This window comes from Tenebrio molitor, chromosome 6 (genome assembly GCF_963966145.1).
Source record: "Tenebrio molitor chromosome 6, icTenMoli1.1, whole genome shotgun sequence".
Classification (NCBI taxonomy): Eukaryota; Metazoa; Arthropoda; class Insecta; order Coleoptera; family Tenebrionidae; genus Tenebrio; species Tenebrio molitor.
This window is the reverse complement of record NC_091051.1, coordinates 10,654,590-10,682,284: the sequence shown is the minus strand read 5'-3', so window position 1 is coordinate 10,682,284 and position 27,695 is coordinate 10,654,590. Positions and strand designations below refer to the sequence as shown.

General features: G+C 33.6%; 5 protein-coding genes across 10 annotated transcripts; 2 read left to right on the top strand and 3 right to left on the bottom strand.

The window, feature by feature from the left end:
• Positions 1-1,287: 1,287 nt before the first annotated feature.
• Positions 1,288-3,864, top strand: LOC138133489 (1,5-anhydro-D-fructose reductase-like). Of its 3 annotated transcripts, none has more exons than XM_069051435.1 (6): positions 1,288-1,433; positions 1,692-1,793; positions 2,598-2,972; positions 3,036-3,283; positions 3,339-3,599; positions 3,658-3,864. In XM_069051435.1, the coding sequence occupies exons 2-6, from the start codon at positions 1,722-1,724 to the stop codon at positions 3,692-3,694; spliced, it is 993 nt and encodes a 330-aa protein (XP_068907536.1). In that variant the 5' UTR covers positions 1,288-1,433; positions 1,692-1,721; the 3' UTR covers positions 3,695-3,864. The 3 variants fall into 3 exon arrangements, with proteins under 3 accessions (XP_068907536.1, XP_068907538.1, XP_068907537.1); XM_069051437.1 differs by having other exon boundaries at positions 1,328-1,433; positions 1,710-1,793; XM_069051436.1 differs by lacking the exon at positions 1,288-1,433 and adding an exon at positions 1,515-1,533 and having other exon boundaries at positions 1,710-1,793.
• Positions 3,865-6,918: 3,054 nt separating this feature from the next.
• LOC138133488 (1,5-anhydro-D-fructose reductase-like) lies at positions 6,919-9,317 on the top strand. The gene is made up of 5 exons (XM_069051433.1): positions 6,919-7,100; positions 8,066-8,440; positions 8,568-8,815; positions 8,868-9,128; positions 9,187-9,317. The coding sequence occupies exons 1-5, from the start codon at positions 7,029-7,031 to the stop codon at positions 9,221-9,223; spliced, it is 993 nt and encodes a 330-aa protein (XP_068907534.1). The 5' UTR covers positions 6,919-7,028; the 3' UTR covers positions 9,224-9,317.
• A 74-nt stretch (positions 9,318-9,391) lies between these two features.
• LOC138133485 (neuropeptides capa receptor-like) lies at positions 9,392-15,800 on the bottom strand. 4 transcript variants are annotated; one of them, XM_069051427.1, is made up of 6 exons: positions 15,660-15,800; positions 11,005-11,316; positions 10,673-10,763; positions 10,403-10,622; positions 10,119-10,347; positions 9,392-10,067 (listed from the first exon to the last, which is right to left on the bottom strand). In XM_069051427.1, the coding sequence occupies exons 1-6, from the start codon at positions 15,667-15,669 to the stop codon at positions 9,607-9,609; spliced, it is 1,323 nt and encodes a 440-aa protein (XP_068907528.1). In that variant the 5' UTR covers positions 15,670-15,800; the 3' UTR covers positions 9,392-9,606. The 4 variants fall into 4 exon arrangements, with proteins under 4 accessions (XP_068907528.1, XP_068907529.1, XP_068907530.1 ...); XM_069051428.1 differs by lacking the exon at positions 15,660-15,800 and adding an exon at positions 14,080-14,363; XM_069051429.1 differs by lacking the exon at positions 15,660-15,800 and adding an exon at positions 12,087-12,275.
• GABA-B-R3 (gamma-aminobutyric acid type B receptor subunit 3) lies at positions 15,347-21,284 on the bottom strand. Its single transcript, XM_069051443.1, has 8 exons — positions 20,187-21,284; positions 19,997-20,134; positions 19,420-19,941; positions 19,166-19,372; positions 19,046-19,106; positions 18,625-18,995; positions 16,711-16,992; positions 15,347-16,656 (listed from the first exon to the last, which is right to left on the bottom strand). Exons 1-8 carry the CDS (start codon positions 20,583-20,585, stop codon positions 15,787-15,789), a joined length of 2,850 nt encoding a protein of 949 aa, XP_068907544.1. The 5' UTR covers positions 20,586-21,284; the 3' UTR covers positions 15,347-15,786.
• A 3,511-nt stretch (positions 21,285-24,795) lies between these two features.
• Positions 24,796-26,616, bottom strand: LOC138133484 (oocyte zinc finger protein XlCOF6-like). Its single transcript, XM_069051425.1, has 4 exons — positions 26,330-26,616; positions 25,448-26,275; positions 25,251-25,394; positions 24,796-25,199 (listed from the first exon to the last, which is right to left on the bottom strand). Exons 1-4 carry the CDS (start codon positions 26,468-26,470, stop codon positions 24,831-24,833), a joined length of 1,482 nt encoding a protein of 493 aa, XP_068907526.1. The 5' UTR covers positions 26,471-26,616; the 3' UTR covers positions 24,796-24,830.
• Between the last annotated feature and the right edge of the window lie 1,079 nt (positions 26,617-27,695).

Below are 27,695 nucleotides of genomic sequence, written 5' to 3'. Positions count from 1 at the left end.
GTACACAAAAAGATAACCTGGAAGATTGAAATCAACAAATAAATATTATAAAAAGTAGAAACCATCATTTTTTCAGGCAGAAGATGGATTTTAGTTCATGTAACAGTAAAATAAACAAATACATATTTTTTTCAATGCGGAGAAAGGCGATACACTTCAACAGATTCAACTTTCATGATTACAGTTCGTTTATCTACTTTTTTTATCTCCTTTTTTCCATTAAGTATATGTTTTGTATAATTTAAAAGTATACATATTGATAATATTAAGTATTTTTGTATGATATTTTAAAAATACCTGCAAAACACAAACAGCTTAAAACTCAATTGGAAAATTCTTCGGATGTGATTCAATTTGGAATAAATTTAAAAATAAACAAAAATTAAATTACCCTTTAAATCCGACCCACAAGCTGTCCGCGTCGTCCTCAGTGGAGATCCGTGTCGCACCCACTTCATTGTCAATTGACGAAATCTAGTCAGGATGAAACAAAAAAAATCTTTTTCTCGACAACTTGTTTGAGGCAATTAATATTTATGATTGATCAAGAACAAAGTATAGCCACAACAGCAGTTCTTTATAAGTCAGAATTTGAGAAATTTCTCCTGTGTGAGCGGGTTTTGAAAAGTGTCACAACTTGTCAAAACGAAACGTCAAGGTAATTTTAAAGATTTTAAGCGATTTGGAGCCTTTAAGGTTATTAAATAAACTACAATTCTCATACAATTTGCAACACTAAATTCGCGTAAAATTTTTGCAAACATTTTGGATGAATTATTCGCTCGTATCTGATACTATGGCGGCCAAAAAATTTTGGCCGTCACTTTCTTGACATTCAAGTAAAGTGTAAATAAACCTTTAGGAATCGTAACCCCACTTTCGATTTTTGTCATTTTGACAACTCAGATATTCCAAAAATCCGACATGAATAAACAAAATTAGAGCAATCGTACATAGGTAAACGTTCTGTGTAGTAGAAATGACAAAATAATTTTGAGTTTTGAAATTTACCACCCAAAAAATAACGTTCATAACCATGGAAACAAAACTAACATTACATGAGGAAATATTAGGTGTACGCTATTTTTTTGAAATCAAGTGTACATTATGAAAAAAGTTTCGGTTGCATATAACGAAATTTTCATCGGAAGTCCCTCGTAAATAACCCTGTATGTAGTTAATGGAAAATACATGTAGGTATATAAGGTATATAAATTCTGCTTATTTAGGTATTTTTTTTGTACTTAACCGTACATGATAGCACTGATAACACTGATAAGACTACAGATGAAGATACTCGAGAGTGCTTTACATTCTCTGGAAAATTATCGACAGAAACATAAAAAGCTAAGTATTAACCAACCTCGTTAACAGAAATAGAAGAAATAAAATTATATACATATTTGCTTGGAAATTATTCAAAACTGTGATAGGTGAGTATTATTATACCTACGACTGAATTTGTATATTGTTTATTCTCTGTATGTTAAAAATAATCTTAACAAAATCTGCAGCGTCATTTAAAATCAGATCGTGAGTACTCTCAAGATAACTTATTGTGTAATGTTGCACAATTCACCATTTTGAGATCAAAGAGAGTCCGTAGAAAAGATAACAACTATTTTTAAAATATTGTTTGAGCATAAAAGCAGGATACATAATTTTGTGTATTTAATATTTTTTATTACAAGCTAAAAGGTTGACGCTAGTGAGTTCGTGAAATGGCGGCTAATATATTCCTTGATTTACCCGGTGGTTTGAAGATGCCCGCTCTTGGTCTTGGTACTTGGCAAGTAAGTCTTGAACACTTATTAAATTTTTTTTTCTTCAAACGTTCGTAAATTATGACATTATCCTGCTGCATTGATAATGCTAAAGTGTCACTTCATTGTCATGGCATCTAACGAGCTGACGAGCGGCAGATAAAGTTATTATCTCCGCTTATTGAGCGGCAGTAAAGTAAACTAGCTAAATCATCTGAAATTCCTACCTAGTTTCTTAACATGTCTTAAATAATTTGTGATGAAGGTTTGAAGAAAAAATAGTATATGTTATTCGGAGCAAATAGTATATTATGTTATGAGGAGCAAAAATGAAGTTTTATGTGCTGCGGCTGGTAGATTGGCTGCCGAACGCAGTGAGGCAGACAAACCAGCCAAAGCATATAAAACCATTTTTGCTCCGAATAACATATACTATTTTTTCTTCAAACCTTCACAACAAATTATTTAAGACATGTTAAGAAAGGACTCGGCACTCGTCCCATAGAAAACTCCCCTACGGGTCGTTTTTTATACCTGGGACTCGTGCGCCAAATCAACCCTTATAAAACTCTTTAATATACTATTAAATTGATGTAAATGAACAATTTATTTTCATAGAAATTTTATATTATTATTGAAAATAATTCAGGGAAAATGTATAAGTAAATTGTAACAGTGTCCTCTTTATTGGCTAGGAAGTCACAAAATTTTAATCTTAAACATAATGTTTTCTATAAAAAGTACTTAGATAATTTACATACAATCTTTATAGGTACATACGTATATTTCAACTATGCAATATATTGTACTTTTTAATTGCTTGTCTACTTTTAGTGTAAAGATGAGACTGAAACCGCAGCGGCTGTAAACGCAGCTCTCGAGGCTGGTTATCGTCACATAGACACTGCTTATAGATACGAAAATGAAAAAATCATTGGTAAAGTTTTAAAAGAATGGTTTGCATCTGGAAAACTGAAAAGAGAAGATGTGTTCATTACGACAAAACTTCCATTGCACGCTGTACATCCTGATAGAGTAGAACCTTTTATGAAGAAATCGCTAAAAAACTTACAACTTGATTATGTTGACTTATATTTGATTCACTTTCCAATTGGATTTAAATATCACGAAGAAACTGAAAAACTAAAAATAAATGAAAAGGGGGAGATGGAAACCGAAGGTAAAACGGATCACGCCGCTATTTGGAAGGTAATGGTAGAGAGAGTTCTGGTATATTTTTCGTTGTTGACTGAGAGGAAAAATTTCTTTCAGAAAATGGAAGAGCAAGTCGACGCTGGTCGCACAAAGACAATAGGTTTGTCCAATTATACAATGGCGCAAATACAAACCGTTTTAAAATCTGCCAGAATCAAACCAGCAAATTTACAAGTTGAACTTCATGTCTACTTGCAACAGCCTGCTCTTGTTGACTTCTGTAAGAAAAACGGCATAACTGTTGTGGCTTATTGTCCATTAGGATCACCTGGTTACAACAATTTTTTGAAATCATTGGGACAAGAGTAAGTGGATTGCTATTAACAATTAAAAACTATTTATCTCTTTGAATTTTAACAGGCCGAAAGAATTACCCGATATACTTGCCGATCCAGTTGTTGCCAAAATTGCCAAAAAGCATTCAAAAACACCAGCACAAATAGTACTTCGATTTCTTATCCAAAAAGGTATTGCTCCAGTTCCAAAAAGTGTCACTCCAAAGCGTCTCCGAGAAAATATCAACGTGTTTGATTTCGCCCTCGACGATGCAGATTTTAAGGATTTGCTAAATCTAGACCGTGGAGAGAAAGGGAGAATTTCTGATTTTAAAATGTTTAAGGGGTGAGGTTTTTCTATTAACACAGATGTTGCGTTTTTATTAATTTCTTCTATATTTTAGGGTTCAGCAACATCCAGATTTTCCTATTAAGGGATAGATAATGCCAAATATCTGGTCTAGATCTTTATAAATGTTATTTTGGAGCTTCAATAAATAAATTGTAATAAATACATATCCAATCAAATTTTTTGAAACTTGCTGTAATTCGCACTGTTTTAAATAAAATGAAAGAATGGAACTCTCTGAATAAATTGAACAGTACACACATTTTTTTTTTTACTTATTATCCATTTCTTCATAAGCATATCTATAATATACATACGAGTATAATAATCTTACAATTTTCATATCAAAATTGTAGAACAGATTTAACAACATAAATCATTAATTTAAAACTCTAGAAGAAACATTGTCCTACTTTTTTCTGTCCGCGACTGTATGTCGAAACGTTGAGTTCCTCTTATGTTCTAGTTTACGTGTCGTCGCAAATGCTCTTCCTTATATGCATTCCACATTCTGTCGGGCATTACATTGTACAGAATTGGGTTAAGAGTGGAGGTAAAGTTATAATATATCTCTATTATAAAAACTTCAAGGTAATTATTTCACAATAATCACACCATACAATTACGAGCAATCTTTAAGCATGAAAGGGGACCCAACAGCAAGTTGTCATTGTGATTTGTTTGCAAAAAGAAATTGCTCATACTTAACATCTTAATACTGCTTCGGTTCGACTGTTTTCCTGAGGTCTGTGTGTACTGAAAAGGGTCTTTCGTCATTTTGTAAATCTCCAGTTTCAGTTTTGTGTATTTCATCGCAGTAGTTAACATCGAAGTAATGAAAAACACCCATTTCCCATTATTTTTCTATTATTATTAAATAAAAAAATAAATATTTGATTCCTGTTTCCATACAAAAGTATTTACAGTCGTCAGAATACATTGTTGTGGTAACATTTTTGCCAAATAAGTAGAGTTTCATTGGTACTAATTATTTCTTCGTCAACTAAAATAAAGTTTGGTGCAAATCATAACATTTACTAAAAGAATTCTGATTAAAATTGTATTTGTTGCAGTAGAATGTAATAAACACCTACTCTACCTACTTTTTCAATGCTGATTATACAGTGTTGGTATATTTGGTCCCAGAACTGCAGCGATTTTATGGCAGGGCAATAGTATATTACGTCTATTGAGATGCCGATGAGTGACTTAAGCAGACCTCTGCCAATCAGGTTGTACCTTCGATTCAAACCTATTGTCGGTGTCGTTAACGTTTATTTATACAATGGTACCCTGCCATAAAATCGCTGCAGCTCTGGGACCACTATAGAATTAATAAATTTTTGATTTGAGTAATTTTAAGTGTTTAAAACCGGCTTTAAGCCGTAGGAAAATAATTTCCTGGAAATAATTCAAGCATGAAATAGTCCAAAAAGTGTTCTTATCCAAAGAAAGGTAACAAAAGCTCCAATTTTATTGTTTCATGAAAGAAATGTATATTGCATCAGAGTTATATGTGGTTTGCAGTTTAGGTTAAACTGGATCAACCTATTTTTTGAAACTATTGTATTGAGTGATTCAAAATGATTGTAGATAAGTATGGCAACTATGTATGAAAATTTATGTGGCAACTGTGTGGGTAGGATAGAGTTGACATTTGACAATGGTATAAAAAAAATTAAATGCACGCTTATGAACATTGCATTGCACATTGATTTGACAATTTTCAAAATTGCACGACTATGAACTGTCAAAGAAATGTCAAGTCTATCCTACCCACACAGATGCCACATAAATTTTCGTACATAGTTGCCATACGCACAATCATTTTGAATCACCCAATATATGCTAGTAAGGTTGATATTTTGTGTCTGCAAATATTAGATGGTGATAACTGAATAGATATGTACAGTTGCGGAATTAAAATTTCGGGCACTATTGTCAATGTCATGATATAAACTCTAAAACAACCTTTACGTTAATAACCGTATTTTTTACTCTTGTCATGTTTTTGTCTTTTTGGCATTCAAAAATTGTCATTTGTGGCATAATAACGGGTAGGCAACATATCAAAGCGATGATTTAATTACACTCAGTGCAACTAACATGATGACAGTGGAAAGTGCTTTACAGAGATTTTGTTGAAGTGACAGAAAAATAGTGCCCGAAATTTTAATTCCGCAACTGTACCTACAGTTAGCCATCATTTAAATGTCAGTGTCATTAAAGCATTAATTACACATTTGGATTTTGACGTGATAGAAAAAGTGATGGTTAATATTATTGCCGGCCATTATACTACTAATTAATTAATTATACTACAGCCTGTAACAGAAATAAGAATGTAGATTAATTTTAATTGGTAATAAAACTCATCAAGAGCAACAACTTTTCTAAAAAAAATTTTTTTGTAAACCTTCCCGTTAATGAGTTAAAATTGTTTAAAATTTTCCACAAATTTCGCTACCCGTCACTGGAGACCACACTACCTGATCGAAAGGAATAACCGACTAAACGAAAACAATTAAAATTCATTTACGAGTATTTGTCAAATATCTGTGACGACCGTTTCTAAGCATTTTTACGAAAACAAAATTATACTGCCTATTGTTAGAACCTGTGGTTAGAAGATTTACATAAACGGCTGAACGGCTCGTTAATTTATGGGGGGGAAAATGCTAAAAAAAATTGCCGCTTTGAAAAAAGTCGTACATAGAAAAATTGTTCATCATGACGAGTTTTGTTACTGGTTAAATTTAATGTACTTATTTCTGTGACACCTCGTATATAATCGTTTTTAACATCAACAATTCTAGATTTTATTATTAAGAGAAATTTCATCTCGTTTATGTTCTAGATAAAGGAGATTACAATGATTACATGTACATGTACGTACCTAGATAAATACTGTTGTCAATATTTTTCATAAAACTCAGAATGAAGCGAAATAAGTGTTTGTTTGATGATATTAATCAATACTTGACAACTTTATTATTATTATTATTTTTTGTACTTAACAGTAGGTATACGAAATCAGTGGTAAACAACAATTAAGTACATACCTACATTGTTGTACAAAATTACTGACAAGAACTTAAACCGATCTTTTTATTAGTTCCAGAAGCAAATTAAAAGAAAAAAGAAAAAAGGTTTTGTGTTACTTGTAAAACTATCCAAAAGCTAAAATTTTTATTTTTTATTTTCCATGTGCATCAGTCATAATAACAACAAAATTTGCAGTGTCATTTTCAATTAGATAATAAATACCTCTTAAGATAACTTATTGGGTAATGTTGCACAATTCGAAGATCAAGGAGAGTGCGCAGAAGTGATAACAACAATTTTAAAATACTGTTGAAGCATAAAAGCAGGGAACATAATTTTGTGTCTTTAATATTTTTTACTACAAGCTAGTGAGTACGTGAAATGGCGGCTAATATATTCCTTGATTTACCCGGTGGTTTGAAGATGCCTGCTCTTGGTATAGGTACTTGGCAAGTAAGTCTTGAATATTCATTGAATTATTTTAAATTGGTGTGCATTATGTAAAAAGTTTACTATGAGGACATTTATTTTATTAAATTGTATCAATTGCTTAAATTGCTTAAAGAACAGCCAGAAAACACGAATGTGAGAAAGTAAGGTTAGAACGTTGTTTGTTGATGTTTCACATAAACACATTTGCATCCACGGTTCATGTTACAACGAATCAGTTAGTTTAAACTAACGTCAAAAAATAAGTTGCAAAGGGTGTATTTTCTATTATAAGTATCTGTTATCATCATGTATGTCAAATTTTTATCACCATAAATTAATAATTGTATTGAAGTCTTGAAATGTCACAATTAAAGAATTAAATTAAAAGATAATGGATGTAAAATCTTTATACTGGCTGCCTCAAAATTCGCGGAATCGTTTAGCAGTACGTTTTTAAGTAGTCACTAAAATATCAGGTAAAAATGCTTTAAAAAATCAATCTTCTTTTTTGTAGAAGATTATGACCTGTTCGTTTAAATGTGGCAACTTTTAAAAATATTCTATTTCAATAGTCTGCAAATATTTCATTTTTGTTGTATCCATGGAAATGAGAGAGAAAAATCAAAGCCATGTTGCCATACGTTATTTGAGGTAAACCTGCCGTAAAATCGCTTCTTGGAAATGCTGTAAATAATAGAAAATAATTGCAAACCTGATCACAATCACTCAGAATTATACCACAGGTTAATAATAGACAAATAATCAAATTCTTTTTTAATACTTAACATAAACGAGATCAAAGGTGCACTTTTTTGAGCCCCCATATCTTCAAATCTAAGAGGTACAGATTTTTTTAATTATTTTTCTCATTATCTTCTAACATGAGTTGTCATTGCCCCAATAAATTGTTCCGCGAATTTTGGGGCACCCAGTATATTTAAATGAATGCAGTAATTGTCCGTTTTTAATTACTTCTACACTTCTAGTCCAAAGATGAGACTGAAACTGCAGCGGCTATAAATGCAGCTCTCGATGCTGGTTATCGTCACATAGACACTGCTTATAGATACGAAAATGAAAAAATTATCGGCAAAGTTTTAAAAGAATGGTTTGCATCTGGTAAACTGAAAAGAGAAGATGTGTTCATTACGACAAAACTTCCATTGCACGCTGTACATCCTGATAGAGTAGAACCTTTTATGAAGAAATCGTTAAAAAATTTAGGACTTGATTATGTCGACTTATATTTGATTCATTTTCCAATTGGATTTAAATATGACGAAGGAACAGAAAAACTAAAAATAAATGAGAAGGGAGAAATTGAAACCGAGGGTAAAACTGATCATGCCGCTATTTGGAAGGTACGTGGAATCTTATTAATTTTTAATGATATAGAGTTGTGTGTTTTATATGACCATTTGAAAATAGTTAACAATATTTTAACAATGTGTACATTATCAGTTGATTACAACTTGAGATTTCTTGTAGAAAATGGAAGAGCAAGTCGACGCTGGTCGCGCAAAGACAATAGGTTTGTCTAATTACACCATCGCGCAAATACAAACCGTTTTAAAATCTGCCAGAATCAAACCAGCAAATTTGCAAGTTGAAATTCATGTCTACTTCCAGCAGCACCCTCTTGTTGACTTTTGCCACAAGAACGGCATAACTGTGGTGGCCTATTCTCCACTAGGATCGCCTGGTTACAACAAATTTTTGAAAAACATGGGACAAGAGTAAGTAGCTTGCAGTCAACATTTGACAAAATATCTCTTTGAATTGCAACAGGCCGAAAGAATTACCCGATATACTTGCCGACCCAGTAGTCGGTAAAATTGCCAAAAAGCACTCAAAAACCCCGGCACAGGTTGTACTTCGATTTCTTATTCAAAGAGGACTTGCACCGATTCCAAAAAGTGTCACTCCCAAGCGCCTCCAAGAAAATATCAACGTGTTCGATTTCGCCCTCGACGATGGAGATTTTAAAGAGTTGCTAAAACTGGATCTCGGCGAGAAAGGGAGGGTTTGTGATTTTAAATTGTTTAAGGGGTGAGGATTTTTTCGCAACACAGATTTAACGTTTTTATTAATTTCTTCTGTTTTTTAGCATTCAAAATCATCCCGATTTTCCAGTCAAGGGGTAGATACCTAATTCCAAATATCTGGTCCTGTTCTACCAAATGTTATTTTGTATTGTAACTAGCTACAAAACTGCAATAAATCTGTACATAATCAAAATTTTTGAGACTTGGCATAATTACCTGATCTGCGTTTTTCGTAAATTAACAACAAGAAAAATCACACCAAACAAATTGAATCATACACAAATCTTTTATTTACGTATAATCTACTTTTTTACATATGGCCATAATAGATACCACAAATCACAGAAAAAATATCTTAAATTAAACTCCCATACAAAGATTGTGAAACACATTTAACAACAAATCTTGAACACTGATTTTGAGTCATGATTTAAAATTTGTTCGACTTTGATTTTATTCATCTTCATAGACGGAGTAATTATTTATATTGGAGTTTCGCTGTTGCAACTATCCGCTTCTTTGGTTTTATAATGTATCTCATAAATAAGAGTACTACCGGTTTCAGGAATTGACACAGAGACGATCTCTTTGTTCATCAGGTTCACCTTGTCTTCGTCGATCTCGTCAATGATTGTTTCAATCCGACTGGGCGATTTTTGTATTCGGATATTGTAAGAACGCGAATACGTATCTCGAAACGTTGAATTCCTCTTTATGTTCCTTTTCTGTTTGACACCGCAAAGGATTTCTTTAAATGCATTCCGCATTCTGTCGGACATTACATTGTACAGAATTGGATTAAGAGTAGAGGAAAAGTAATAAAGAATCCCTGTTATAAAAAACATCCACGTATTGATTTCGGTATAATCAGAACCATATATCACGAGCAATCTTTGAGCATGGAAAGGAGCCCAACATACGAAAAACGCGATCACCACCGCACCTAGTACAAATCAGTTAATTTGATTCGTTTGCAAAAAGAATTAACTCATACTCAACATCCTGATGACGCTTCGGTTCGCCTGCGTTTTCCTGCTGTCCCTGTGCACCGACCCTTTCAGGCCCTTCCCGAAAGTTTTCTTCGTCGTTTTGGAAATCTCCAGTCCCATTTTAGTGTATTGCACAGCGATCGCTAACATTGGAATGATGAAAAACACCAAAGTACTTATCTCAGTCATCGGTATCCAGTCGGGTTGAGACAACATTCCGCAGAACGCAGACTCCTAAAACAACAGAAATTACAGCTTAAGATTTGCATTATCAAATCCGACTTAATACCAACAAGATGTTTGTCGAGTTTGGCGGGTAAGACAAATAGTCCACTTGTGTGTACAACGAGAATGGTAATGCGCTGAAAAAGGCGACGAGCCAGAGACAGGCGATGATCCTGATGGCTCTTTTCAAGCCAGACATCGTGTGCAAATAGAGCGGATAACATATCGCCAAATATCGCTCGGTGGAGAATGCCACGATTGTAAGGACCGATACGTAGGATGCCCTAAAATTCATCGATGGTGAACAGATCGCGACAATTTTTATGCCGGTTACATTTCCGAGAGAAGAGCTCGAAGCTTGCAGAAGCCGTCGCCCAACGTCCACGGATATTGATGCCAATAAAGCGCCACATCGTTTGGTAGACCTAAAAAATATATAATCGATCCAGGCAATAACTCAGCACAGTATTTATCTTGCTCCGTATTCGACGCCAAAAACTAATTATTTTCGCAACGCGAAATCCAATCACATAATTACTCGCTGGAGCTGTTATGTTTTTCATGATTCAGTAATTTGCAAATTAATGTCGGGGGCTTCCTTTATTTTTAGGTCATTATCGCTGGCAAATGTCTAGTTCCTTTGATTCATTTAATTATGCAACTTACCGAATATCAAAAGGGTTAAGTCGCTGATGGCTAAATTGAATAAATAGTAATTTGTCGCGGTGTGCAGTGAACGGTGCTTGATAATGACGATACAGACGGCGGTATTTCCTAATAAACCAGACACGAATATCAGCACGTTGACGACTGTCAAAGGTATTGCCATCTCCAGGGGTTGTTGTTGAACACCCCGGTTCTGCTGGACGTACGACCACATATCCAGACCACCAGATTTATTCACGCACATTTCTTTCGAACTATTTTCCATCGCTCCGCCCTCAACACGTACAAATTTTATCCATCGTCGACTTTTCACTACAAAATAAAACGTTCTTGCGTAAAGTCTGTGCACAGAACGACGACCATAATAACAATAAACTCGGTAAATATTACCTAAATAATGCAATTGTCATCGCGTCAGATCTCCTTACTATCTAAATACAGTATTATAATAATTACTCTTATATTGTGCTGTTGTTTCGAGAACAATGCTCTCAAAGAGATAAAAATTTACAAAACATCACTAGTACCAAAATATTGAAATTAATGGCGAACAATCTGTCCACACCAAGATTTAACAAGAAGTTTTTTACGCAAACTTTGATGATGTTATTAAAGTGCGCCACAGGACTAAAGTATTATCGCAGGTGATGAGGGATGTACCAATTCGTTCTACAGAGTTAAAAGTACAGGGCAGGGTGCCAGCTGTAGCGATTTAAATGAATCGATCAGACTAAACTTCATTTACATCAGTATTTATGTCGCGTAGTGCACCTGTCGTCTTAAATTTTTCATTAATTTAAAATCCTTAATTTTTCATGTTAATGCAATCCCGTAGACTTAAAAAGATAATCTAACTTTGCTAATCGAATAATTTTGCTTAAAAGCGGAACCACTGTCGTAAAGAAAGTGCGAGAGTCGGGAGAAAAAAATGTGTCGGTGAAATATACAATGATCGAATTAGTATTGTTGAAAAAGTGGGATTGTTTATGGGGTAAGTTCGCACGAAGGATTAAATTGGTGGCACGAGCGTGGTGTTTCGGTTGAAATTTGATAATCTTGCACAAAGCCGACAAAAAACTCACCTAGCGTATAATAATTTTAATCTAATCCATTTGGATGAATTTTGTGAAAAATTGGTCGGTGCGGGTTTTCATGAAAACGGCATGAAAGCGACTTTCGGAGAGTCGTCGTTCCGGTTGCACGCCTGGCTACTAACTGAAACTGTTCCTCCATTGTGTTGATCCCGTAATGATCTACACATCTCTGAATTGATAACGGAAAGTTGCAGTGTGTTGCGATGTCATTGTACTTCTTGTTAATTATGTGATGAAATGAACAACGTCAATGGTGAGCTTTTCAATGTTCGAACTTTGATTGCAGCTTTCGCTCTATTTTTATTTCCTAGTCGTCCAAATCGCGAAACTAAAATTCACTCTCAATATTAAATATTTCCGAGAATTAAAGACAAAACGTTATGACTGAAATTTTCAGCCCAGTGAAGGGGTGTGAGTCGCATTTCACAAATGCTTCTTTGATTCTATCCACAGAATCTAGCTGAGTGTCGTCAAATATAAAATTGCCATAACATAAACACACATCAATATACGAAGAAGTTCCGAATTAACATTTTATTGCTTGTTTACCAAAAAGTTCAATTGCCATAACTTATTGACCTAAAGCTTTTATGAAAGCTCGTGATGGACGCCTCAATTCAGGCATTCAAGTGAGTCACTCAAGCTTGAAAAAATACCTTTTCACTAAGTGATGAAAATGAAGGACTAGATTATCAAATTAATTTTCTAATGGGGATTAAATTCTTGTTAAAAATTAAAGAGGTATCAGTTTCAATTTGGGATTAAACCGATGATTTGATTCGTCGAAACCCTCATCAACTGGATAAGTTCTAAATTGGTCTTCGTTACTTTGCACTGCATCCATGTTGACACAGACATCGTGAAGAAGGTAAGCATGAATGACAGCAGAGAGCAAAACACGCCAAGAGATCAATTGGAGGAAGTCGATTCTTATGAAATTTGGTCTTCTTGGAACGGGAAGTTTGAAGGACAAAGACGATTCAGCAGAGTCTTATTGCCAATGTTTTCTTTTCTCCCGAATAAAAATGATTATTATGTTGTCTGTTTATCGTTGAGTAATTTCATTTGAGTGGACATGATTGATTACAACAGGTTGTCAGTCTTCTATATTCGATTACTCGCGATACCTAGTAATTAAACTCGTAAAATTAGATTGTATAATAAAATTTAAAACAAAATCCCGCCGAGAAAATAAAACATTTTGTCAACGCTGGGATACAAATTTGTAAAGCGAAATACAAATTTGTTAAGCAAATATGTATTGTGTATTCGAGTAGTTCCTGAAACTTTTGTATTTATTAAATGGAGCCTTCAGGAAGGAAAAATGTTATCGTGTCGAAACATAATATGTGCGATATTTATTGTTATGTTTTGTAAATACCCAAATAACATAAATCTTGGAAAAACATAAAATACGAACGAAAACATTTCCCCGCAGATTTTATTTACATTTCGACAACAACTGAATTAGTACTCCGACACAATATACAATAAATGAGTTCCGATATTTGCAAATCAACTCTTAGGTATCTAAATTCTTGTTTCAATTGAATTTAACTATGTATATTTGTCAGGCTGTTGTCTGCCATATATGCAGTCTTATCGGAATAGGATTAACACCTGCAGCGTATTAAACATAATTTCCACATTGTTTTATGCTTTTAAGAATCTTCTGCACGAAAAATTATCTTGACATTGTTTTCCTTGGAGCAGTTGAGCATAAATCTGTTTACTTTCCAACTCAATGACGTTAAAATTTCATGGTTAAATGTCTGCTTCTATTTATAAAAAACTTAAAAGACAGCCAACAGCCAATGACATTCAGCAATTATTTTTTTATTTAAAACTAACATAACAGGTTACAGAGTATTAAAACTAGTGACTCAATTATGAAATTGTTGTTTTTTTAATGAAAATGATTACTAAAAAATAAAAATCGAAATCGATTGATTCAAACGCAGTGTAAAAACACCAAACTTACTCATAATTCATGACTTCTTAATTAATCACTCGAATAGTGTTAAATTCAAATTTTCAAAATGTTTAACGATTCATAAAATCGAAACGCGAAAGATCATAAATGAGTGACACGCCAAGAAGAGGGAAATCTAATTTTATCGTTTTATTATTTGCCGTTTCTCTATTGGAATATCTCCTGCCACAGCTTCTTGGCGTGTTTTTATCTACGGAAGGTCATTTTAGAGATATTGCTTAAATTCTGCTTTAAATAAACACCTAGATACATCTCTACAGTCTATTAAATACGTGTTTTTCCAGATACTTACTCGCAGTTCGAATAAGAAAAATAAACAAATTTGCGTTAAAATTGGTACATTTAATTCCATCGATCTAGGTACACTAAGATGCTGATGGAATAAAATCTTTATCTCTTCTGGTAGACGCCACATTAATTCGTCATTAACAGAATCTTCTAATGAAATTTAATTTCCAATTGTGTCTCAATAAAGCGAGTGGAATTTTTATTGGATTTTTACGTACCATCAGCTGAGTGAATCATTAATGTCACTTTCAGCACGATTTGGTTTGTTTAAAAGGTTTAAATTGATTTATTGCATGAAATGCGTCGCTTGTCCTTTAATATTTCAAGATCCTGCAGTGAACGACTAACGAATACACAGCCTCATCAAATATTGTTCAAAATTTGAAAGACAAACACAATCTCTTGCTGATAATAATTAACAACGCCCTCATTGCCATTACTGTTTTAATCACATTAAATTTTAATACGTACATTCATATTTACGTTCGCTGCAAATATGTTGACACTTCTAACCCTCATTTACCTTTCTTGAGGTTCGTATTTAGTTTCCACGAAAATCTAACTTCATTACTTTAACAGATCATTAATAAATTTGAATTTTTTTACAAAGCATAATTTCACCCAATTTGTGGAGGAGTAGCCTTAAAATTAAGACAAACTAAGTATCATTTGGAGGAATAATATTCATAATTAATCCTCATTGACCCACAATTTTTATAAAGCGTGGGTACTTGGCGTGTTGTGTTTCAAATGAGAAATAATTGCAAAAGATGTCTTAAAGTACACTTTTTCTAATTCTAAGAAGTAATTAATCTCCTCTGAGACACTACTTTGCGACATTATTAATTAAACACGTGATCTTAGAACAATTTCTAAATGATCGATAAGTGTTGCTCTTCTAGAGTTTTTTCAGGAGAACACAATATTTATTGACAAATACCACTTACAATAATGAAAGCAAAAACGATATAAAGAAAATTTATATTTACCAATAATAGACAACTAACTGGACTTTTTTACCATTTCAGGAAACCTTACACTTCGAAAAGGATCAAATGCGATAGATAAAGATATGATTTTTTTTTTCTTCAAATAATTAAGTACTAAACAAAATTTATATAGCGGACGAACATAGCGACATAGATGAAATTTATGTAAGTTGCGAATATGATGCTAGTTATTGATCTGAGTTGTGCCGTAGTTAGAAAATAAATCTGAGGTAAGTGTCTCTAACGATACCTAAGAGAAACAATGTTTCAAACAAGTGGCGGCCAACGTACCAAGCATCATTCTGCAGATTCTCCGGATATTGTCTAAGGTCTTCAGGGGTGCTAACAGGAGCAAGCCACTACTTTTATAATCTCTAGTACAGATTCAACTACGCTTCAAAACAATTATTACAAAAGTTCAACTCCTCAAACCAAGGTTGACATCAAACTCAGACTTCGCCCTCGCTAAACTCTTCATTTCAGCAGAAGCAGCTTCGTTGTGAAACTCAGGATTCGATTGGTGCTTCGGTTCAACAACATCAAACCTGAGAAACTGATTGTGCACGAGTGAGTTAACCGTATCGAGAGACACCAATATGTTATTACTAAAGAAGCATCTCATTCCTTGGAAGATGGACCTGTTCTCATTGTTTAATTTATTTTCGGAAAAAAATTCGTTGTGAATTTTGGCAACAGAATGAGGCCAGGAACCCCTCTCCTCTTTCTGCACGCAGATCTCAGGATTGTTGCAAATGGTGTAGACACCGTCGTCATCACTGGGCGTTCGCGACAATCGCAACAGATTTTCCAGACGAGCGATTTCCAAATCCAGAGCAGCAAGCTCGCACTTGTACACTTTATTCTGTATTTCCAATCGCAGTGTTTGTTCTTTTGGGTCGTTGATGATGAAGCGTCTGGTGTTGCATTCGATTTTTAAGCCCATACTTTGCATGACCGGATCCTGAGAGTTGTGTCGATCAAAAACCGATTTCAGTTTGGGGAGGAACAGTAAAAGTAGGGTGAGAGTGGTCGAAGTTAATATGCTTATAGTTCGCGCCAAATAACTAAACACGACGTACTCGTTGATAAAACTTGTCAGAACTGTAATTATCGCGCTGAAAACTGCACTGTAAACGCATATTCCGATGTATTGTGAGTCGTTGAGAGCTTGCACCTTCACGTGACGTGTCTCCCAGGCCATAAAAACTCCCATTATTAATATCAACCCTTTGTAACCGTAGATGGCAATAAACCACCCGCTTGTGTTTTGCGAACGGCACATTTGCACCTGTAAATATTGTGTGCGGTTTATTTGCATTATATTGATTGATTAATAATTCACCTGGGGTTGGTAAACAACTCCGCGGTCTTCGGAATTAATTTCTAAAGTTAAATTGTACAACTGACGTTCCATGGGATCGATCATTACCCAAAGTGCCAGGATAATCGCGTCGATTATTAAAGGAATCAAAATCAAACCGATCAGTTGCTTGTCCTTTAACAGCATGTCTTTTACTTTGCTTGGACCTCCGTAGGAGGCAAAAATTCGGTGGACTCGGTAGGTTTTAGCAAACATTGAGCCGAACACCAAGGAAAATCCAGACGAAAGCAAATACACTCTCACCTGAAACGAAAAACAAAGTTTATGTTGTTAATTCAAAGGTATCAACCAATTGCTACTAAATATCACAAACGAGGGGAGAAACGTCAATGAGTTCGTGCTTGCTGTTTGTATTCCTAATCTATTATTCGAACATGAGAGTTGGATTTCATATTTCTTGGTCCATAAAAAAATACTATACATCATTTTTCAAACAAACTCTTAAAAAGATCAAACAGCAACTAAAGTTCTCGTTTTAATTTTCAACAACAAAAATAATTAAATTGTGTAAACTCTCCTAAACGATATTTTGTTTACTCTACCGCAATAATTATTACGCGTCATAAAAAGTGGCTTTCGCAGTTGTTTACAAGAAATGTTTCAATTTGCACAAAACACTCTATTGTCGAACGAGAGAGTTTAGAGGACGACGAGCGTAGCGAGGAGGAGTTCGACAACATGCTTTGTAAAACGAGTGTAATATGGTATTTTTTCTATTTCGCCTTCATTGGTTTATTTTTTTTTAATTAAAAATATAAAATAATACACTGACCGGCACAAAAAACGACTCACTTTGAATTTTATTAATATATGTAATTAAGTAATTCATTGTCTTAGAAAAAATTTTTGATATCACGTTGTATTGATAAGTGTTATTTAAGTTATTCTTTGCCAAAGAATATCCGACAAACACAACATTAAACACAGCAAATAAAATGTTAATGAAAAAAAAAAAATATTTTTTCGAAAAAAATTTATGTTATGAAAAATTGCCAAAATTTGAACAGCATTTTGACTTATTATCTCATATTGTCAAATTAAATCTTTTAACACGTAAATCAACCGAGAAAAACACAACATGGGAGTAGCGCAAATTTTCTAATAATTTATTTAAATAAAACCATTCGGTTGCCATGGTGACCATAGCACTCCCGATCATTGAAAATATCCCAATTTAACTATAATAAAGAAAAATAAGCACAAATATAATTTCAAGATCATTTAATAAAGAAATCATAATGAGTCGTTTTTTGTGCCGGTCAGTGTAATTAGTGACTTTTATTTTAATGGCATTGGGTTGGTATTCATGAAGCAATGACATTTCTTTGAAAATTAAATTTCAAATTATCTCCCCTATTTTGTTACAATAGTAATCTAACCCCTTAATAAACTAGGCAAAAATGAATAGGGAATTTTTGCATTTTTGAATTTTTTATAAATGCAGTTTTAAATTTGTAATGAAATGTGTTAGAAATATAAATATATACACATTAAATGTAATGTTTCAAGTACCTGTAACATTTTAAATTTATCCAGTGTTTAAGATTACGTAGGAGGATTGGGGCAATTATTTTGCTTTCCAAGAAAAATTGTGGAATTCCCTATTCATTTTGGCCTAGTTTAGTTTACTTTGTTGCTACAACATGGATTCAGATTCATTTTTGACATCGCATTTAACATTGACATTTACAGTAATTCTATTACCAATACCAACTCCATATTCAATAATCACTATACAAAATAGTCTTTACAACACTGAAATAGAAAAAAAGTTTTACTTTAGAAAGAATAGTTCCAGTGTTAATGTTTTGAAGCGTTTTTTCCGTAAAGTTTTCGTAAGCATAAATGATGCGTCTAAATTCTCTTTGACCTCACCGTGCAAAGTTCGTCAACATATTTATTCATGGTGGACGTGTCGAACCCCAAAAGGATGACAGAGAGGTAGACTAAAATACAGCCAACAACGGCCACATTATTTAATTTAGGACTTGATAATTTCACAGTTTTCATTCGTCTGAAATGTAAATTAAAGTAAAGGAAAAACACGGAAAACAAAATCCCCACTGCGGAAACAAAAATGACGGAGTAAAACAGAGATTGGGGAATGGTAATAAGGGATAGTTTTAAGATTCTTTGCGCGATGGGCGTCTGACTGTTCCACCAATTAACGGGATGGCAAGCTTTGCATTCAAAATCGAGTTGGCCCCTGTCTGAATCAAAAACGGCGATGTCTCTAATATGGCCATCTAAAATTTGTAATTCAATTAAAAACATTTTAGGCAGGCAACGTTTTAACCTTGCAACTGGCGCACAACCGAACTTCCAACACGATCAGCTCCAATAAATCTCAACGGGCCCTGAAATGTTTTCAGCTTGTACTCTGCAAATGTGTCATTTGATATTAATAAGTACTCACTGATACACCCATGAAATTTAAAGAGCTCATCCGACGCACGAATTCACAGACAATATCGCTCCTCTTGTAATTAAATTCCTGCTGGAGGACCAGCCCCAAGTCCTTGAGGCTCAAGGCCATCGCCCAGACTGCATCGTAAGTCAGACTCGCGTATTTCGATATTTGCTCCTTCGGCACCCTCAGTTCAGACTCGAAGAACTCATTATTCTGAAAAATCCACTGCAATTACAGTTTCCTGCGTTTTGTCTCGTTACCAGTCCCGATATCGACGTGTTATTATCTGTTAAGACATTGTAATCGGAAACTAAAATCAGTCCTTCGACAGATTTGTAGAGTTCTGAAGGGGTGCACTCTGTCCTCGAATTCCACCACATTTCTTGCCGATCTTGCAAAATCCACACGTAATCATCCCCATACATTCCCAATCGATACACTTCGCAAAATATAATTGGCGCCACTTCTGTCGACATTGCTGCTATTAATATTCTAATGTCAGAGTTTTTAAGAATCTTTAGCTGCTCTTTATAATTATCCAAAGAGAATGTAATGCTCGTGAAACAAGTTACATTTTCCTTTTCGAAATCTGTTATTAGATTATTCAATGGGAGGAGAAATTCGCCTTTGCTTTGACAAAACGTCGCCACTACTTTCCATCCGAAGTACTTCACAAACTTTACTTTAGCTGTGTTGTGCGAAGAATCAGGAGCCACAGTCCGGAAGAATAGAGGAAATTTCTTCCGGTCGCTCAAAGTAGGAGACGTCGAACCGAATGATATCTAAAATAATTTAGGTTCACTCGAATCAACAAAATTATTAATTTTGTTGTATTACTTGCAATATATTCCAGTAGGGCACGACATGGGCCAAACTTTCAGTCACATTTGAACAGCTCGTTCCAAGCAGCAGCACGATCGTCTTGTCGGAATAAATTGCATGAAAGAATCTATCAATCCCTATACCAGGATCGCACTAAATCAAAACATCTCGCATTGAGTAAATTTTAATATCTACAAATACGCACCCTCGTGTCGTTAACAATTAACTTGAGTCTATAGTCTGGCAGGATGTTGTAGTGGTTTACGTGCTTGATAGCAAGTTCAGCAGCAGCGATTTCACTTAATCCTTCCGGCCTTTTACCCCATTTGGTTGTTAATTCAAACAGACCTAAAATGTATATGATTCCGCTACTGTTATTGTCGCTGAATCGATGATTCAGAAAAAGAGGCCTCTCCCCAGTTCGATTTCTTTGTAAATCGGTCACGTTAGCAGATTTGTTTGTCTTATTGACCTCCTTTGAACTTCTTATTACGAATAATGAGGTTATTATAGCAGATGTAAGAAATAAGACGCACAGATGCCTTTGTAGTGAGTGTGTCGGCCACATTGTATTGCTACTAACAAGATTTTTGAAAGAAATCATCCAAGTAACTTCTTTGAGTACTCAAGTACCTACTTCAACTTGCGCACAACTTGGACGCGCTCCACAATTGACAACTCAGCTTTTCATTTTTACTTTGTGAGCATTATTCTTTTGTAATTGTGTGCAGACAAGAGTACTTAACACGACGATATTCTTTTATCATATACACCCTGAAATATGGCTGATCAGTTTGTTTTCTCGGAAATTTGTTTAGGTAACTTTTCGTTTAGTTAAAAAGTAATAAGTTAAAAGTTCTACACTTTCTGCACAAAAAAGAACACCTCGTGCCACTAATTTTGATATTGTTACATTCCCCTGAATAATTTGTTAATAAGTACTTTTTAAATTTATTTGGCACTGGTCGCTACTTCTAAATAAATCAATGTTTCTTTTTTAATTACTATTGATTGCGTTCGACTCATTTTTCCGCTCCATCAGTTTCGAAATGAACGAAACGTAAAGAACTGGCCACCACAGTATACGGCCATATCTTGATTACGGTCTGTAAGGATTAACATTATGATATATGATATTATACCGGATAGTTAATCCTAAATATGTATCCAGTTATCCTTTTATTACACTTCATCGTTAATATTATAATGTCTCGAAAGCTCCACGACTGTTGAAACAGTTTCGTGTGCTTGTTAAAAGCTCAAAAACTACTTTTCTACTTCCACTTCCAAATGCTAAAAATTACGCTGGGTTTTTAATCGGGAACAATTCATTTACAATTGTCAAATTATATTATAGTCACGAACATCACGCATGTTTATAATTTTTAACCAGTCAAATTTGATTCAACCATGCTCTATTTCTGTGAAACTTAAACTGGAATAAAACAAGTTTTGATAAATCGATTCGCGCTTCGGGTCCGTTGATCTGTCAAAGTCAATTTATTCCGGTTAAATTTTTGCTAAACAATGTCATACCTAGTTGCTCATTTTTAATCCAATAGCCTGAAAACAAAATTGAAAGAAAAATCTTTGTTGTTTATTGGCGCTGCAAAGTGTGAAAGAAAAATCAGCAATCACATTTAATATAGCGTGAAAGTGGTAATATTTTGAAACGTAACTTGATAATTGCACGCAATGTGTTACAACTAAGATGAAAGTATTAAACTTGCTAATAAATATGTAGCGGGTACAGGCTGAGCTTGTATAAATAACCCAAAGGATAAAGGTCCTCTACTTGGAAAATTGAATTTGCAAGAAAGCCAGCGCAAGAGGTAAACACTGCGATTCAGGGGTTTACAAAAAATGGTGTTATCGTGTTCCCATGAGAATTACTGTTTCTTTTGTTGTTTCTGGCTTAAAGCTGAAGTAAGACGTTTGCAGTGTATTTTGTGATTGTTCCATATTTATCTCAGCTGAAATAATTTACTAAATGGAAACATGTAAATAAAACATTAAAATGAATGAGATTTTTCGGATTGCTAACATTACATAAACGCCATAAAAAACAAAATTAGAGCAAGGGATATAAGAAAAAAGTAATCGACAATATCATTACTTGAAAAATCTTCTGCGATGGTGTATGAACCTTTTTAGCGACTCAAAAAAGAAAACTTAGGTTATTGTTCCATATTTACCTCAGCTGAAATAATTTACTAATGTTTCAACTGGAAACATGGAAATAAAGCATTAAAATAAATTACATTTTTCGGATTGTTAACATTAGGTATACCATAAAAAAGAAAATTAGGACAAGGGATATAAGAAAAAATTAATCGAGTCAAAAAAGAAAAGTTAAAGTTTTCTAAGTGTAGGATGTCGATTTTGAAAAACGTTTAGTTTTCTGATTCCATCAACTAAAATTTTAATTGTTAATTAAGAGATTCTACAAAGTGATCAAAAAGAAAACAAATCAGAGCAGGCGTTGCAAATTATCGGTCATGTCGTAGCGGAATCCTATGCAAATAAGCGTTCGATGCATAGGCGTAGACATTTTATTATAATTATCTGATAATGGAGAAAATTGATAAAATAAACAAGAGCACCATTTTACATTCGTAAGAGTGGGTAACTTACCAGCTTTATTGTCAACCACGACTAGTGAGTAAGCTTAGATTTTTCGGTGAATGTCAAAGAAACGTCAGTTTTAAAGTAACGGTGTTAACGTTAACCTTGAAAAAAAGTTTTCGATTTCAGCAAAGTTTACGGACGTTTCCTGTAATTGTAAGCAACAATTATCCCAAAAAAAGTGATAAAATGAAAGTAAGCAACCAATAAAACGACTGTATAGCAAGTACATACAAGGTGATTTACGAGGAATAATGAGCCCGACGGAATAGAAAATGCAACCCGCAATTCATCAGGAGAAAAACCCGGACATTTACCGCTTCGATGTCCGGCTTTTTGTTGCAATGTATTGTGGGTTGCATTTTCTATTCCGTCGGGCTCATTATTCCTCGTAAATCACCCTGTATACATATGTGTACGATAAGCTAAGACAGACGTTTCCATAAATCAAAAGATGAGATAGCACTCTTATTTGTTTTTTTTTTGTTGCTCACTGTATATTACCTAATCAAAATTTATTTGCAGTTTGAAAATCAAAATTAAAAGTAGAGGTTATTATCAACGAAATTAATGTCGATGGAAGGTTAAATTCATTAATGTTGTAGCAATCTACGATTACAGTGGTCAAACAAAATTCCACTTCGGTGAAAATTTTTTATAATAAGGTTACGAATGGGTGTTAGGATTGTTGCCAAATTTTTCAGTGTAAAAAATGAACATATTCCTTATAAATCATAAATTACGTTAAAAATAATGAAAAAAAGAAATTTTAGGCATTCAACCTATATTTTTCATTTTTCTGCTTAAATTATAAATTATGTTCCGTGAGATGCGGAAATATAGCCGAACTGGGGGAAGCTTCTTAGAACTGATTCATGATTCGCTTTATTAGATGTTCTTTTATCGGTTCTGAGATATAATAATTTCCGCCTTCTTTTCACCTTTGTTTTTCCAATTTTCCGTTCAAAATGTGCAATCAGTGGGACCTTTGTAGAGGTGTAACATTTATTCCTTCTACTTTGTAAGAGATGAGAAGAGAAATACAAAGAGTTCTCGAAAATAATCTACTTTCTGGATGCAATTAGAGAGCGTTCTGCATAAGAATTTATATTAATGCAGATTGTGAAATTACACGATATTTTAATTTATGTTTTCCACCTGGAATTTGTAATTAAGAATACGAAAATGTTTTTTTATTAAATGCACAAATATCATTAATTTTTAGAAGCAATAAGTATCTTCTAAATACTTATGTAAAATAACACAATGATATTTTTGTAAACTTTACAAGTTCTTTATAATTGAAGGAATGTATCTGTCTCGTGTAAGTACATAAATGTTTAAATAATTTAACAAAAGGAAAAAGTTGAAAACTTTCCAAATGTTTGTGAAATGTAACAGAGTTTAAAGAGTTTTAAAACTTGAACGAAGTATTTTTAACATTTATTTTAGGAAATTGTAATTTTATGAAATCTTTCAGTTTTATTTCGTTTCATGATTTTGGTAATTCACTGATTCGATGAAATACTGGAACGCATCAAATTTTTATATGAAAATTGTAGCGAGCATTCGAGATCCCCTAGGCGAGGGCAGCCCTACCCTTGTGGTTTGTGAATTTGATCTTTTTTATATCAATAATGCCGTTGAATAACTTGAATTTTAATATAATTGTAATGAATAAAAATCAATTGGAAATAATTATTTCAACTATTACGTAAGTTCTATATGGCTTACAGTGCTGTGACCTTTGTTGCAATTTCATATCCTCATATAGTTCTCCGTTCCATAAGTTTTATTTTCAGTTAACTTTAATTATAGCTCAAATTAACGCGCTACATCGTAAGATTCGAGTTTAAAATATTGTCTTTATTGATATAGCATTATCATTCAAATTTAAAGAAAATATCTAACATTTTCTTAATAAACTTCTAGGTTAGACAACACACAATACACGTGTTATCGATATGTCGCAACCCCTCCTCTCTTTGTGGATCTGCGAACTCGAAAAGATTCTTAGTAAAGTCTTATCCAAAAGAATTGAGCAAGTATGTCACAAATACTTTCCTCTTTGACAATTTGAAAAAAATTCTATATGTAATTATTTTATACGCATAGATGTAAGATTTTTTAGCCACTGATGTAACATATCAAAATCTTATTTACTTGAAAAATGAAATAAAAATCTCTAGAACATTTAAAAAATTCTGTATTTACATAAATCATGTTACAAAGCATTGCAACCTAATTTAGCGTCGTTAGCTTTGACTGGGCGCTGGTCAATTTTATGAATCTTTCTGTGCGTTGCCAGAGCTCCTGATTGGGCAAATCCGTGACCACATATATTACAAATATAGGGTTTTTCGCCTGTGTGTGTCCTAATATGTGCTTTCAAGCCTTGATTCTCTGTAAAACTCTTCCCGCAAAATGTACAAATGTGACTTCTTTCACCATTATGGGTCCTCATGTGGACTTTTAAATGGCTGGATGTTGTGTAACTCTTCATACAGAAACTACAGGAGAATGGTTTTTCACCTGTGTGAGATCTCATATGTGTTACCAAATCACCGGATCTGGCGCAAGCTTTACCGCAAACCTAAAACGTAACATTGAAGTCGCCTATTTAGTCTTAACATTCGAGACATACATTGCAGATGTATGGCTTGTATCCTGTATGTGTCCTGAGATGCATTTCCATTTGGCTATTTTGTGCAAATCTTTTTTTGCATACTGAACAACTGTAAGGCAATTCACCTGTGTGTTGTCTCATATGAACAGACACATAATGACTCTGAAATGCATACATGAGGTAGAAAAATAAAATAAAATCAACTCAGAATAAACCTGAGTAAATGATTTCCCACAAACTGTACACAGATAAGGTCTCTCACCACTATGAATTCTAAAATGTTTTTTCAGTACAAATGAGTGTGAAAAACACTTATTACATATTTTGCAAATATATTTCTTCTCTCCTGTGTGTGATTTGATGTGACTTCTTAATCCATTAGGATCTGAGAACCTCTTCCCACAAACTTCACATTTGATTGGTTTTTCTCCAGTGTGAGTCCTCATATGGACCACCAAGACATTCGCTTCGTAAAAACCTTTACCACATACAGTACATAAATGACGCTTTTCACCGCGATGTTTTCGCAAATGTCTAGTTAAACTTCCCGACTCTGAGAACGTCTTTGAACAAATATTACAAGCAAATGGTTTAGATTTTAAATGTATTCGGATGTGACGCTTTAAGACCTTCAAACTACTAAACAACTTATTACAAATTGTACATTTAGGTACACCATCATTTGGATGAGCTATAGCGTGTAGCGCTAAGTCCTCTTCTAAATTAAAACCTTCTGAACAAATCTCACAATGAAAAGTAAAATTCTTATTTAATTTACGCTTTTTCTTTTTGGTAGTGTCTTCTTCTTTTAAAATTTCTTCTGGGGAATTTGTTTTAGGATCGTCACAATTATTGTCTGTAAAATCGATTTTGAAGAGATCATTCAAATTTAAATCTAAATCGTCGATTTCATAGCTGCTTGATAAATGTTGTCGCAGAACATTATTTGATTTTATGCATACATTTTTAAACATATGTGCACTAATTAGTTCATTTTTGCACTTACTACAAATTGACTTTGGCAATTTGTCGTCAAAATCAAACTAAAAAGTATTAGTGAAGATAAATAACATCGACCTAACCTCCAATTTATTCACCTCTAATGATGTACAAAATATAAACATTTCCTTTAGTTCAGAATCCATCATCGACATCATTTCGTTTTCTTCTGATAAACATGCTCTGCACACCTTTTCCACGTTATTTACATCAAAATTATTCATTATTATTGTTGACATGAAATGTCACAACAAAGCGTCAGAAATGTCAAACATCCACGTCAAAAATAAATCACGAGAGTACGTTCCATTTTAAAATAGCTCTTGATATATTTTTTTAAATTAATGTTAGGTAATTTTTTTTTTAAAATGATCAGTTGAGTTAGCAATTTTTTTTTTAATTAAGAACATTTTTTATTCGGCTATTTGCAAAACTGTAACCAGATATGCTTTGTTGTTTTATTTGACAAATATCTGACGCAACATTAAAAGCGACAAAATGACAGGTTATAACAATAAAAATTAAGGGCAAAAAGAAATTAAACTTGAAATGCAGGACAATTATCTAAAAATTTACTAAACGAATTGCCCCAAGTGCCCCCCATTTGGCTCTACACATTAACTTGTGTGATTAACTCATTAACATTAACTCTTCTTTTTATTTTAGGCTTTCGAAGAGATTCACTAACATGTTTTTAATTTGAAATGTCAAATGTTACTTGTCAAATGATGGAAGTTACTCCAGTGGTACTTACCATTTAAAAATAAAATTCAGTTTTACTAACTCAAACAGTCCTTCTTGATCACCTAGTACTTGAAGAAGTGCATCACAATGTGTAAAGCACTGTATCTTCAATAAGTGAATAAACCGAAAATGTGGTTAAACATATTAAATTCATAAAGTCCAATCTCACTTAATTCCTTCCGTCCCGAACGAGACGCTTCTGGAAGCTCTAACAAATCGAAAGATGAATAACCAAAAAAACGCTTTAAAAACAGAGATTCACAAAACCTTACTATGAATGAAATAGTCCAGAAACACTTTCAATAATGAATGAAAGCCAAAAACTTTTTGCACCATTTTTGCGTTACACTCGATAACTTTTTAATCTTCCTAACGTGATATCAGTGGCGTACTCAACTTTTGTGCTTGAACTGTAGAGGGTGATTCAAGTTTTACCTCCCGTACGATTAACCCTATTAAAAAATTAATAAAAATTACGAAACTTTAGGGTTTCATTCCCTTCATATAAGGCTTCAAACGTGTGCAGTCAATTTTCCCGTATCACTTCATTCAAAGCCATAAAATTAAAAAAAATGATTTTGACCAAAAAAATAAATGTTTTTCATGCACGCTCATAATTCACAATTAATTCAAAGAACATATTTATGAAATTCGCATCAAAAGAAAAGGATTACTTTTTAACATTAACAGCGAAAAATGATCAAGATTTACAACTGCAGT